We start from the raw sequence: 13,988 nt of genomic DNA on the forward strand, positions 1-13,988 counted from the left end.
AATTTTTGTAAACACACAAGTAAAAATTGTTTTCCCCCTTAATGAAAAGCTTAAAACAGTAGAATAACACAATATAAGCAGAAGAAAGTAAATAGTAATAGTATTTGCAAACAACAAATGTCCAATATGTAGGTTATGAAACCTCATATATATGAGACATTTCCTGAAAAGTAAATTGATTCACTGTAAATTATATGGCAATGCTGTAATGTGTTCATTAAGCAAACATACTAATAGTATTTGAGATAAAAAAGAAAGATGACACACAAATAAATGCATCAAGGGAACTTACCCAGGGACTGTCCATCTCACCCATATGGTCAACAATTCTTCGCATTTCTACCAGACTAAGATCTGTTCCAATCATAACGGCTTTGCGACATGCTCGTGATGCAAACATTGCCCGTACACGAGTTGGTCGACACATTACATGGGGAGCACCCTGAGAGAGAAACATACGTCTCAGTCAGCAGCTTTAAGTTGTTATGAAATAATTACAATAATAATGGTAATAATATAATAATAATAATTATTATAATAATCAGAAGAAGAACAATAACAACAGTAATATGCTGATTGTTCATTAAACCCATAGTGGGGAAGTCCTTAAGGATGTGAAACATCAGGAAACATAACATGAAACACATATTTTATATAAGAATTAACGCACTCAGAGTAAATGTTCTTTCCACAAATCCTCAAGGAAATGGACCTCAACCTTGTCCACCAGATCAAAAAACTTAAAACTAATTTTAATACATTGAAAATGATATCCAAGATGTGAATATGTACAGACTAAAGAACTAATATAATCACTGAGTTACTGCTACCAAGTGTCATCAAATGGGGGACAAGAAAAGGGATGTTGTCATGTTAACTTATGGTGACAATATTACTGCACTTTGGATGTTCAGAAGTCTAATAGTGCATAACACTCACATTACTTCACATTATTAATAGTATAAACTTGAACTGGTTCTGCAGGCAATCCACTGATGAATAGAAAGAGCTGACACCAACAAATCTTACAAGCTTCTCTTAAACTGTACATTATTTTACAAGCTGCTAAGCACATTTGTCAGAAGATATTGAAAATGTGTGTTCCTGAACAACAGCACCTGTTTGGATCAAAGTGCCTTAGAGTCTTTATATAAAGTTATTCATATTTCTAGTTCTCATGCCAACCACCATGGGTTCCGAAAAAAGTGATCACGTAAAATCTAACTTGTGTTTTTCTCACATAACATTCTTTAAGCTACAGATCAAGGCAATAAAGTGCATGTCCGTCGAATTTCTTGACTCCCAAAAAATATCTGACTCAGTACCACATAAACACTTATTAATGAAAGTAGGGTCTCATGAGGTATCAAAGGAAATTTGTAGCTGAACAGAAGAATTCTTGGCAGGGAGGACACATCATATTGTCTTGGATGGAAAGTCATCAAGAGATATAGAAGCAATTTCAGGCATGCCCCAGGAAAGTGTACTGGGATCCTTGCTGTTTACGTTGTATATTAATAATCTAGCAGACAATGTTAATATTAACTACAGATTTTTTCCTGATGAAGCAGTTACATGTATGAACTACTATCTGAAAACAGGAGCACAGATATTCAGCTAGATATTGATAAGGTTTCAAAGTCATGCAAATATTGGCAACTTGCTTCCAATTTTCAGAAAATGAAAACAGTGTATTTCACAAAATTTAGAAACACTTTGTCCCACAACTAAAATATCAATGTTTCAATAAGAATCAGTCAACGCATACAAATATCTGCGTGTAACAGTTTGTAGGAATATGAAATGGAATTAACACACAGACTCAGTGGTAAATAAAGCAAGTGGTACACTTCATTACTATGACACTGGGGACACGCAGTCAGTATACAACTGATATTGCTTACAAAACGCTTGTGCATACCATCCTTGGAAACTGGTCAGGTGTGTGGAATACAATAGTCACAGAAATGCTGAAAAACTTAAAATGGTAGATGTTTAAATTTATATGCCAACAACCTCACAAAAGCTTACTTATGAAGTTTGAGAAACCAGTTTTTAGTGAAAAATATACTGCAGCCCCCTATGTATCACTCCTATATGGACCCTGAGGACAAAGCCAGACTAATTGGACCATAAGAATATGACTATTTTCATCCTTTGGACTTTGAGAACTTGAAGTTGTGATGTCAAAGGCCTCTTCTGGATAACAGGACCCTAGCAACAGAGGTTTTTCTTTTTCTTCTACGATTCTTTTGCAGCAATCTGGTACAGGAGATCATGTCAATTGTACAATTGGAGAAGTAAAACCAAAAACAATATTTAAGAAGTATTTCTTCTCAGATTGTCATGTGCTTGTTCAACAGAATTGTAAACAATATTTTTCCCATGATGGAAGAAAAAGATATGTCACAATAATTGTCACAGATGTTGCAACCAGCTTTTTTTTTTTAAGAAAAGATGGTGACTATAATATTGTTTTTCAGGTCTCAGAAGGTGCACGGAGAAGGTACCCTGAAGGGTATTTATCAAGTTTATAAGTTCTAGAGGTGGCCCAGGATCCTTTCTCCGTTTCAGGCCTTTAAGTGCTCTTTGTTGAACTCTGTAAAGGTTGCTCTGGTAAGGTTATTGGTACATTTCTACAATAGAGTTCAACAACTGCCTTTAATGACAGACATCATCTTATTCAGTTCATCCACAAAAACGTCTCACATGCCATCTCTGCCTTTGGCACCAGTAAACCTATTAAACAGCCAGCAATCAGCTCTCTTCTGATCACCCAGTATTACCTTGGCCTTGAGAAGTTCAACCACATCCTCCACCAGGGCTTCAACTATCTCATATCCTATTCCGAGATGAGGGATATCCAACCCAAAATCCTATCATCACTGCCCTAAAGTAGTGTTTGGCTGCCCATTCTACCAACAGAATACCCTTGTCCATCCCTGTTCCAATCCTACTCCAAATACTGCATTCCATTGGTAATTCCCTTATGGTTGGTCCAGGTGGGAGAACTGTCCCGTACACCAACACACCACCTCCTACTGCACTTAAGCCACAGGCATTTCCCACCCAATAAAAGACAGTGCCACATGTGAAAGCATGCATGTTATATATCAGCTATGCTGCAATTACTATACAATATTATATGTGGACATAACAAGTAACCAACTGTCTACGCGCATAAATGGTCACTGCCAAACTGTGGCAAACCACAAACTTGACCATCCAGTTGCTGAACATGCAGCACAATACACATGTCTTCACTGCCCAGGCCATTTGGGTACTTCCTTCCAGCACAAGTTTCTCTCAACTACGAAAATGGGAACTGTCTGTCCAATACATCCTGCACACTCGAAATCCACCAAGCCTAAACATCTACTAATGTGTTCCCACTGCTTCACCTTGCCTTTTCCCTTCTCTCTTCTGTCCATACCACTCCTCCTCCATTCAAATCGTGTACTGCCTTCTCCCACTACTGTTTCTCAGCCTCCCCTGTCATGAGCATTCTTCCCCCCCCCCCTCTCAACCCTTTTCAGTGCCTCACCCCTTCCTATCTTCCTTGTTATCTTATCTTTTTCTCCTTCCCCCGCCCCCTCCCCCCATCTTCTTCCTACATCTCTTTCTGTTGTTGTGTCATCTGTACTTTTATTGTTTTGTTGTGCAGCCACAAAGTCATGTGTCCCAAGACCTGCCTCTTTTCTGGTAATCCCTCCTTGTGTTCTTAGCTACCCCTCCCCACCTCCATCACCTCAAGTAACTGCTTTCAACAATCGAGTATCAACAATTAGTCTTGCTGTGGTCTCAAGACGGGAGAGGGGAGGGGAAGAGAGAGGGAGAGGGGGGGAGGAGAGAGAGGACGTGATTTTTTTTTGGGGGGGGGGGGGGGGGGGGCACTGCTGATAAAAGAACTTGTGCTCAAAAGCTAGTGTGAATGCTGTATTCCATTATGTATTACTGTGCTTCATGCATCAATCCACTGTACACAAGTGGTTGCCTTTCTATTATTTTACATTTTGGTCCACCCAGGACTTTACATTATTGTTATAAATGCCTTATTCATTTATGCAAGTCCAGCTTTAAAAATTATAGAAGAGCTTAACAAATATGTAAATAAGTAAAAATAGCAACTAAAATTTCATAAAAACATGGGATTAAGTATCACATTACCTTAATGAAGACAACTGGAAAGTAATGAAAAACACAGAAAGCATAACTAACTAAAAACATCTCATAAAAACTTCTGACTAAACATACTACTGGAAAATGAAATATGAACATGTTGAGACAATTAAGTTTTATTATTAAAATATGCAGATTACAGAATATGGTAAAAATCACAGGAACATATCGCTATGGACGAATTCTCTTGGCCAACAATTTCAGTATGCTAAACAGTAATGCAATAATCCAAAGTGTGTCACATGCACCTTCAGAAATGTTCTCCTATACTTCCGTTTGTTGCCAGTATAGTTTACAGCAATAATCTGCAGTGACTGCTTCCATCAGATGAAACACAATTTGATTTTTTTGATATCTCTCAAGACTGTCTTTCAAAATAAGATTTATATAACATGATGTATGTATGAATGAATGAATGAATGAAATAGTCAGGGGACACTGTTATCAATGCAGATTAAACCTGACACTGTCTCACCATGTCCCACAGTTAACTGGTCTGGTGAACAAGATGACTTGAGGGTAACATCTTGGAAAGTTGACTGGGTATGAAATGAGAAGTGTTTGTGTGGTCCCTGTCCCATTGTGAGACAACATCTTTCCGACGCTATGGGAATGACATTAGAATGAGCTGGGTAATGCTCTCAGCATACACTATGCTCTTCAGTCTTCCCTCAGCAAACATCAGTGGTACAGTCACTGTAGTTGACTCCCCCCTCAGTCCCCACCACGGTGCCTGCAGTTAGTTCTGTATGTTACTGTTTATACACTAAGTGCTCATTACTCTAATGGTGGATACTGCAATCACAACTGACCATTGCTAATCACAAGGCAGAATTTTTCTTACCACAAAAACCAACTATGTGGAATTTATCCATACAGCTGCGACTTTTGCTAGACCATAGTAGGTGGGCAGCCTGGTAATAATGAGAGAGAGGAAGTTTCACAGGTAGAACTGTTGCTCATAGTCTAGCTTCTAGGGAACAGTCCCAGATAGGTCTAGCTGATACTCTCGGTAGAACACTTACTCTAATTTGTGCTGTAGCCATTGTGCAATCACTAATGACAGCTAGTTTTTTTGACAGTCCAGGCACACTACCATCCAAAATGGGGGCAATGAGAATATGTACCTTCCTTGGATTACTTGCACGAACACAGACACCTAACTCATGTCTGACTTGTTGGGTAGCTGTTCAAAAGAACTATCTACTCTCCCAAAGGCCCACAATCCATTCTTCAGAACATTGCTTGCTTCATAGTCATTGACAGCATTCTAACAGGTCTCAAACATTTAGTAAGCTAGTGTGATGTTCAAAACAACAGACCACTAGGCCAGCAAGTAAAGTCTTATGGCATGAATGGCTGGGAGACACTGAAGGGCATATCATGAAGTATGAGAGCTGAGAGCTGTGTGTGTAAGTGTATTTGTTAAGTGCAGGTAACTGTAATACATTTGAACACATGTGTGTGTGTGTGTGTGTGTGTGTGTGTGTGTGTGTGTGTGGTGTCAAGAGCATCAAGGGGGCAGGTGTGCTTAATGTCCCCATCTGACAGAGGGATCACCATCAACAGTGTCACATGCCCTCATTTCATGAAACACTGTGGAGAGGTTTGGAACATAATTCAGGACATTGTTGCAAAGATCGGTGATCAAGGAAGTTACACCACCACCCCTGCTGTCCCTTCTGCCACAAAGTCAAAGAGAAAATTGTCAACAGCACAGTGGTGATCTGAGGGGGGGCGCTGTATCCGCCTTAGCATGGCTGTTGACAAGTCAAATGCCATAGTTATTAATTTAGGATTTTCATGCTCAGTGAATGGTTTTTAATCTGATCATGGCAGTTAATTTTGAATCACTGCCTTTGCTGTCCTCTCTCAGTGACCCATGCAAATATCATGATCCTGTTACATATTTAGAGTTGTTCACTTCTCATTTTCACTGTTTTACATACAAACAGAAGAGCATTTCCTTCGCATTCTCAATAAAATGATTGTACTTACTTCCAACATAAACAGCAACTCATCAATATCATCCTTCCCAAATGTCCAGTTTTTGCTAATGGGAATTGAACTCAATTTCACCCTCTTTGTTGGTTCAGCTAAAATGAGACAATAAGAGAATATTAGAAATATTTTAAACATTATGTTCAAGAGAAAGAAATATTGGTATACAAATACCTACAGATAAAAGATACATTATTTACTGACAGAAATAAATGAATCTAAGACGACTGTAAAGATTAAACACAATCATTATTTTTCTTTATTTTTCTTAATTGTGATTGTAAAAAGTAATGTAAGCCTGGGAAAGGAAAATGCCCACCATTCTGCAGCAGGTTTCCGAAAACTTTGTCTCTGAATAACAGTTTTTGAGGTTCTTTCTTCTTTTTATAACTATTAAGCAACTTTATTTCTTCCATTTTCCTCAAACTTTTGCAAAACTACCAAACGATTAAAAAAAAAAAGAAAAATTCTGATGTTGAATATTTTCTTCTGAGAGATGTTTGTTACTGTGTCACACTCTCATCTTTAGCTGCACATGGCTTTTTGTTGTTAGTGAAATATACCATCACAAACATATGAATACTAAAGGCAATTATTATTGCATATTTCCCAAAGGTAAAATAAAGTTGAGGATGCAATTGACTATAATCTAGGGAAAAGTAATCAAGATGATAAACATTCTGAAACAACTTTTAGAGCAGATCTTGGTCTGCTGAAACACATTTTACATTCAATACAGAGCAGATATGTAGAAAGACTGCGACAGTTGTTTAAAATATTAAAGTAATGTCTCTCTAAGCCTACCTATATGTATTACGTTTGTTTAAAGCAAATGTAATAGGCAAACAACTGACAATTCATGCAATAAGTGGAAAATGGAGTATGAGTACTATATTTTGTCAGTGTCTTATTATAATAATCATAAACCTCTGAAATCAACAACATGTTTGTCAACTGAAGAATTTATTTATTGGAAAGTAGTTTCATTCAGGGCTAACCTCCATCTCTGGAGAGAAACATATATTATTTCCATAAAACCTGAGTTATCACAATAGTTGCAGTGAAAGACACAGCAGATGCACATTGCACTGCTGACCAACTGTGAATTGGGTGAGTGATGATAACAACACAGTGGCACTAAAATCTATGACATTTTTGCATTACACAGGAAGCATTTCTAATAGGACTGGTTGTTTTCTATGGACACCTGCTGTTAAATATTTTTTCAACCACCAGCTAAGATTAGGGCCCTTTTAGGATCTGTAAAGGATGATCTTGGCTTGTGTAAGGCAGATGCAGCATGTAATTTATTGGTTAGACCATGAGGACTGTCTAGGACCAGTGTATTGAGCAAAAGCATCACACAAACTTACAATCACACAAACTTACAATAACTGAGCAAATCTGCTACTGAAGGCGTTACACCTTGGCACCAGTCAACCTATGGAACAGAACAATACAGAGAATCTGGCATGCACATCTAGCTACTGGAATAGTGTTATTAAGGAGGCATTGAGGTTAAATTAGCAAGTGACCTTATAAACAGAGATGAAGGTTTTTGCTTAAATTGTGCATGGAATCCTCTTCTGTCCTTAGTCAAACAACAGGGGGGCAGAGTTAATGCTACCTCACCCAGTGGTCTCTCTCTCTCTCTCTCTCTCTCTCTCTCTCTCTCTCTCTCTCTCTCTCTCTCTGTGTGTGTGTGTGTGGGGGGGGGGGGGGCGCACATGTATGTACACATGCACACTTGTGTACATGTGTGAGATCTTTTGGCAAATTTTCTGCATAGCACCGTTTTATTGCCTGTGTGCCTTGAAAATGACAGCGTGTGCACGTGTCAAAATAAGGGTGCTTTCTGAATACGTCATCTGGCTGCATTCCCATAATTTATTAGAATATATTATTTATGCACTTTTTTATATTTCAGAAGGTTATCCTACAGATTATACAACCATTAAAAATTTCTGCAGATTTTATCAAAGCCTTTATTGATAGTAAGTTCACTACAAATTGTTGCTTATGGCAGTACGAATGATGTTTAATGCCTCCGTTCAGTCCCTTTAGACAGTTAGCCTTGCACAGGGTTGAAGAATAGCTTTTGATTTGAAAGCACTGCTCCCACTGCAAATCATGTGCCTTTCATTTAGAGTGACAGACCCAGTCAATTACAAAATAATCTTGGTGTGAATTTTTTGTCTTTCATGATTGGTTGCAGAGATTATTTCAACAGACCGGGCAAGTACTGTGCACAGAAAGTTGCTATTTTGGTAAGAGAGTTCCATTTATAGCCCATACTTGGAGAGAAGAATAGATTGGCCATATACTTTTCATACAGCAATGTTCATCATGACAGGTCAGAAAGAGTAAACATTAATACTATGTTTTTGGAGTGTACATGGTAGGATCCCAGGATCAGCCTTGCATATTAACACAAATGATGCATATGTTGTACTGCAAACAGAATGCTGGTTGAAACCAAAAGTGACTAACAACCAAACTTTACAACCCATATGAAATATACATTGCACCGACAGGTTGAAAACTGAGGCATATTTTTTTGTCATAAATAGCATTAAGGCTACTAGTGATTGCAAGAATTAGGACAAAGATAGCCAGCAAAGGTGTATCAAGCTTTTAAGATCAGCCTTTAAGGAGCTGCAGTCGCAGAATCCTCCAGGAAACATAAATTTTAGAATAATGCTATGGTAACCAGGAGACATTCCAGTTTACCAGCTATAGACGTGGAAACTCCCATGATTTGAATGACTGGCATTGTGTGATATTGTATTAAATGTCTGATCTGAAAATTACCTTGGGCAGTAAGAAATTATTTCTGAGTATGCAGTTTTAGCTTTCCTGGTGAAAAACAGACCCTCCTTACAGTTCATTTAATATCAGAGGTGGACCTCTGAGTCTGTAAGACTCATATAGCATCTATGATTGCAGGTATTTAATCAAATGTAAGAACATATAGCTTCAATGAGTGCAGGTGTTAAATGAACCTAACAAGTGCAGCAAGAAACTAGTCAGTCAACATTGAACATTCATCCCTTAGACTAAAATAGTGAACATCAGTAACAAAAGTCAGAAGTATTGTATAAAAAACTCTACACAGGTATGTGTTGATAGCTATTAGCTATTTCTCACAAATGATAACAGCCAACACTGTCCAGTAGCTGTGTTACAAAGTTACTACAAAGCACAGATGACTTCTTCAAAGATTTAAACAAATTCAAAGCCTTGTTGACATTCAAAAGCTGAATGAAGCCAAAATGATCTTAAGCAGAGCAATGTGAGAAGTGTTTAATGGATTCAAAAGTACAATTCTATTGCGCAATCTCAAGAAGCTTTGGTTTTATCTGCAATAAGTAAACAGATCAGGTCCATGAATAATATTCTACTAAGCTATCTCAACAAGTTTTAGTTTTATCTACAGTAAGTAGAAACATCAATATGAAAGCCAAAATATTGAATTCCATTTTCCAGTTCTGTTTGACTGAGGAAGATAATATTATGGTTCATCCTTTCAATTGTTGCAAGAATCCAAAATAAAAGATATTGAGATAAGTGATAGTGGAACACAAACTCAACTAAAATTCTACTGCAGGAAGATGATTGACCAGACAGGATACAAGCAGAATCAAAATGAATTAGTGAAATAAATTTGACATCTTGTAGCAGAAGTTTACTACACATCGTTGATGCCCTGCAGCATTCCAAGTGTATGGAGAAAGTGCATGTTGTCTTGATTTCCAAGAATGATTGTTGGGTAGAAGATAATAATATAAACACACAAAACTATGGTCATTTTGTTCTATAATTCTGGAATATGTTTTGTGCTAGTATATTAAGATCTTCCTGGAAACCAAAAATGTTCTCTTTTGGAAACAACATGGATTCTGAGCTGATGAATAAAGCTGTACTTGGAATCACAACACAACAAAATTATAGTGAAGTACAGGAACACCTGCAGAGGATCGATGACTGATTTATACGTACGGGCAGCTAATCCTCCACATAAACAAATAAAGGTTGGAGGTTAGTTTTTTATCACACAGTTGATGACCAGTCACTGAAAACAGTAACAACATTTAAATATATAAGAGTATGGACATGGAGGGATTCTAAGTTGAACAGCTACGTACAGCTAAATATTGGAAAGGCTGATGCCTGAATGAGATTTAAAGGGAGAATCCTAAAGAAATATAACTCACACATAAAGGCTGTAGCTTGTAAGGGATTGTTCAATTGATTCTTGAGAACAGCACACCAGTTTGGGATCAACAGAAGAGATAGGAAAGATCCTAAGAAGAACATTACTTTTTGTCACAGGTTGGCTTAGGAAACCCAAGAACATCGTAGAAATGGTCATCATTTTCTAATGGCATATGTCGTATAGATGCTGTGGGTCAAAGAAGGGTTTACTTTCAAAATTGGAAAACAGAGCATTCTGAGAAGAGTCATGAAACCCATTACTTTTCTCTACATTTATTGCAGGATGACTGTGAAGGTAAAAATTTGAGAAACTGTCGATCTTGTGGAAGCTTACTGACTGCTCTTCTTCCCACACATCATTTAAACAAAAAGGGACAGGAACGAAGGAGATGGGGAGAGGTAGTGACCTGGTACATAAAGTGCGCCTCAGTCACAAATGATAGGGTGCTTGGCAGGCTACAGGCATACTTCTGTCCCCTCTGTTTGAAGATAAAAGGTATAAAAATTACGTCCTGCTACAACATTCCTGTGACTTCTCAGACTACATTAATATTATTTCTTACGTGGGTAAGCAGTAGTTCAGTCTGCAGCGGCAATTCTCTCTCATATTCTCTGCTCAGCTACCTGCCAAATCTGTTGACTCAGTCCTTTATCAGCTGCACAAAGTTTTTTATCTTATTTATTTCCCTTGCAATCTCTTCTTTCACTACACTTGAGTGATCTGGCTTGCTTTTAACAATTTTTTTGTGATAGTTTTGCTGTGCCTTATAAGTTTGTGGATAACTTGATTGTTCTCTCAAAATTTTCCTGTCAGAGGGTTTCTTGCGCAGTGAGCTGGAAGCTATTTGGGGTCATGTGCATTACCGTGGTTTTGGCATGGAGAGTAGCACTATGGGTTGTGTGGTGGCTCCCTGCGAGGTGCTGCGAGCGATGCGGTCTGTGATGACAAGTGCTGGGACAGCCAGCTGTAGTGTTTCTAAGGTGGCTGTTGCTTGTATAGTGGCTTGCTCTGGTTTGCCATTGCTACAGGCATGTGTGTCTCAATGGGCTCTACCAGCAGACTGAAGAGCAGATCAGGAGACTGTGTGCTATTTTGCAACTCTGTGGAGCGGATTCTTGCGGAGCCTGCAATGAATTGGTGACATTGTGACAGACTATTGTGGGAGTCTTGTCAATTATTCTTATTCTGGTATCCTGCCATACCATGTAAATTCTAGCTGGTCTGCAGAGCTAAGCTATGTGTTGGTTGTTTTCCTCTAATGAGTTCTCCATAAAGCAATGAGAATTTTTGCACTACTTATACTGTTCCTGCACCCTGGTTACACCTGAAAGCTGAATTATGTTTATTCTCATGTCAACTTTTGAACAGCACTATGAATTCAAGTTGGTTGTGTTATTTTCTTAAAAACTAATCAATAGCTATAGCACATAACAAGTGCACAGAGGCCATACCCTATGTTTCAGTTATATCGGTTCCTCGTGGTAACGAATCTATGTTTCAGATATTCCCACCCAAATGTTGTTCTTTGTTTTATTTTAGGGTGCAAAAAACAACTAAGGTCATATGCAAGTCAAAACTACAGAATGCAAACACGGAGATAAGGGGAAATGACTATATGTCAGCCCCAATGGAAAGAATAGGAGACATCTAAACAAGGCACATGGAGAAAGGGCTAAAAAAGACACTATACAAAAATGAAGATCCAAAACTAAAAATTAAAGGGCCTTCAGTGGATAAAAAGGAAAACGTGGGCGACAGCCCATGCGTTATTTGCTAACACAGCTGATAAATCAGATGGCAAACCCAAGGTGGAACGTAAATTAGTAAAAAAAAAGGGCATTCCAGCAGGTAGTGGTGGACAGTTAAAATTTAGGCACAATGCATACAATGTGGTGGGGCAGCACCGTTGAGCAAATGACGATGGCTAAAAAGGCAGTGCCCAATACGCAGCAGAGTTAAAATAATCTCCTCCCGGAGGGAGGGCCGAGAGGAGGTCATCCAAGGTGCTGGGAGAGGTTTAATAAGTTGAAGCTTATTCCTATAAAGGGAGGACCATTGGTGATGCCAAAGGGACACCACCTCCTGACAGATGGCAATGCAGAGATCATCGGAGGGAATAGAGGTACTCGCGTGCTGAGGTAAGAGGACTGCAGCTTGGCAGCAGCGTCAGCAGCATCAGCAGCCTCATTTCCTGGCAGACCAACATGACCAGGGACCCACAGAAACAGGACGTCGACTCCACCAAGAGTGAGCAAGTGACAGGTTTCCTGGACCTGCTGCACTAAGGGACGAGCAGTGTACAGAGCACAGAGACTTCGGAGAGTGCTGAGTGAGTCTGGGAAGAGGACACAACTGGGAAGGCTGTGTCGCTGGATGTACTCTGTGGCCTGATACAAGACGAGAAGCTCCAAAGGACACGGGTGCCAATGACGAATGCACACCTGACCCCACGGACAGTCCGAGAGCCATCAGTGAATACAAAGGTACTATCACTAAGTTCCATGTGAAGGTTGTGAAACTGAAGGAAGTAGACCAAGGCTGTAGTAGTGTTCTTACAAAGAGAATGAAGCCCAAGGTTAACATGGGCCGCATCACAAAGCAAAGGTGGTGAAGGGTTCACACCCACAGGGAAAGTTGCAGGTAGCGTGAAGTTAAGCCGCCATAGTAAGTGGCGAAAGCGGATGCCAGGAGGTAACAGGGAAGAGGGACAAGCCCCATACTGATGATCTAAGGAATCGTCAAAGAAGGAGGCATAGGAAGGGTGGCCACACATGGCAGACAAAAGGCTTGCATATCTGCTGAGGAGGAAGTTCTCCAGCAGGTGTCGTAGGCCTTCTCCAAATTGAAAAACATGGCCACAGTCTGTGATTTCCACAGAAAACCATTTATGACATCAGTGGACAAAGTAACAAGATGGTCAACTGTAGAACGCCGCGCTCAAAATCCACACTGTGCATTCATGAGTAAATGGTTTTGAGCCACCACACCAACCAGGCATGAATAATATTTTCCATCACCTTGCAAACGCAGCTGGTAGGAGAGATGGTGCAATAGCTAGAAGGAAGGTTTTTGTCCTACCTGGCTTAGGATGGTGGCTTCACACCAGCATCCAGGAAATGTGCCCTCAGTCCAGATGCGGTTGTATGTGTTAAGCAGAAAGTGCTTGCCTGCAAGAAAGAAGTGCTGCAACATTTGAACAAGGATAGCGACTGGCCCTGGGGTGGAGGACCAGGATGAACTGAGAGCATGATCTAGCTCCCCCATACTGAAGGTGGCATTGTAGCACTCATTATTCAGAGAAGAGAAGGGTATCGCTCTTGCCGCCTCCACTCATTTCCTATGGATAAAGGCAGTGGGAAGAGCTCGAAACTTCTGCAAAATAGCGGCCCAAGGTGTTGGAAATAGCAATAGGATCCACGATGACATTGGCATGTACTGTCAGGCTTGAAAATGGGGGAATGGATCTTGGTTCCAGAGAGCTGTTGGAGGTTGGCCCACACAACAGAGGAAGGTGGGGAACTGTTAAAAGAACTAGTGAAACAAAATCCAACTAGCTCTTTTGCTATTCTACAGAACTCGATGACACTTTGCA

General features: G+C 39.6%; 1 protein-coding gene across 2 annotated transcripts in view; it reads right to left on the reverse strand.

The window, feature by feature from the left end:
- LOC126354984 (mismatch repair endonuclease PMS2) overlaps nucleotides 1-13,988 on the reverse strand; it is a 135,965-nt gene that overhangs the window by 8,379 nt on the left and 113,598 nt on the right. For both annotated transcript variants that reach the window (XM_050005070.1, XM_050005071.1), the window contains 2 exons: nucleotides 6,178-6,275; nucleotides 293-442 (listed from right to left, as the gene is read on the reverse strand). In XM_050005070.1, the coding sequence (XP_049861027.1) occupies nucleotides 293-442; nucleotides 6,178-6,275 (248 nt within the window). The remainder of the gene's footprint in view (nucleotides 1-292; nucleotides 443-6,177; nucleotides 6,276-13,988) is intronic.

This window comes from Schistocerca gregaria, chromosome 3, assembly GCF_023897955.1.
Source record: "Schistocerca gregaria isolate iqSchGreg1 chromosome 3, iqSchGreg1.2, whole genome shotgun sequence".
NCBI lineage: Eukaryota > Metazoa > Arthropoda > Insecta > Orthoptera > Acrididae > Schistocerca > Schistocerca gregaria.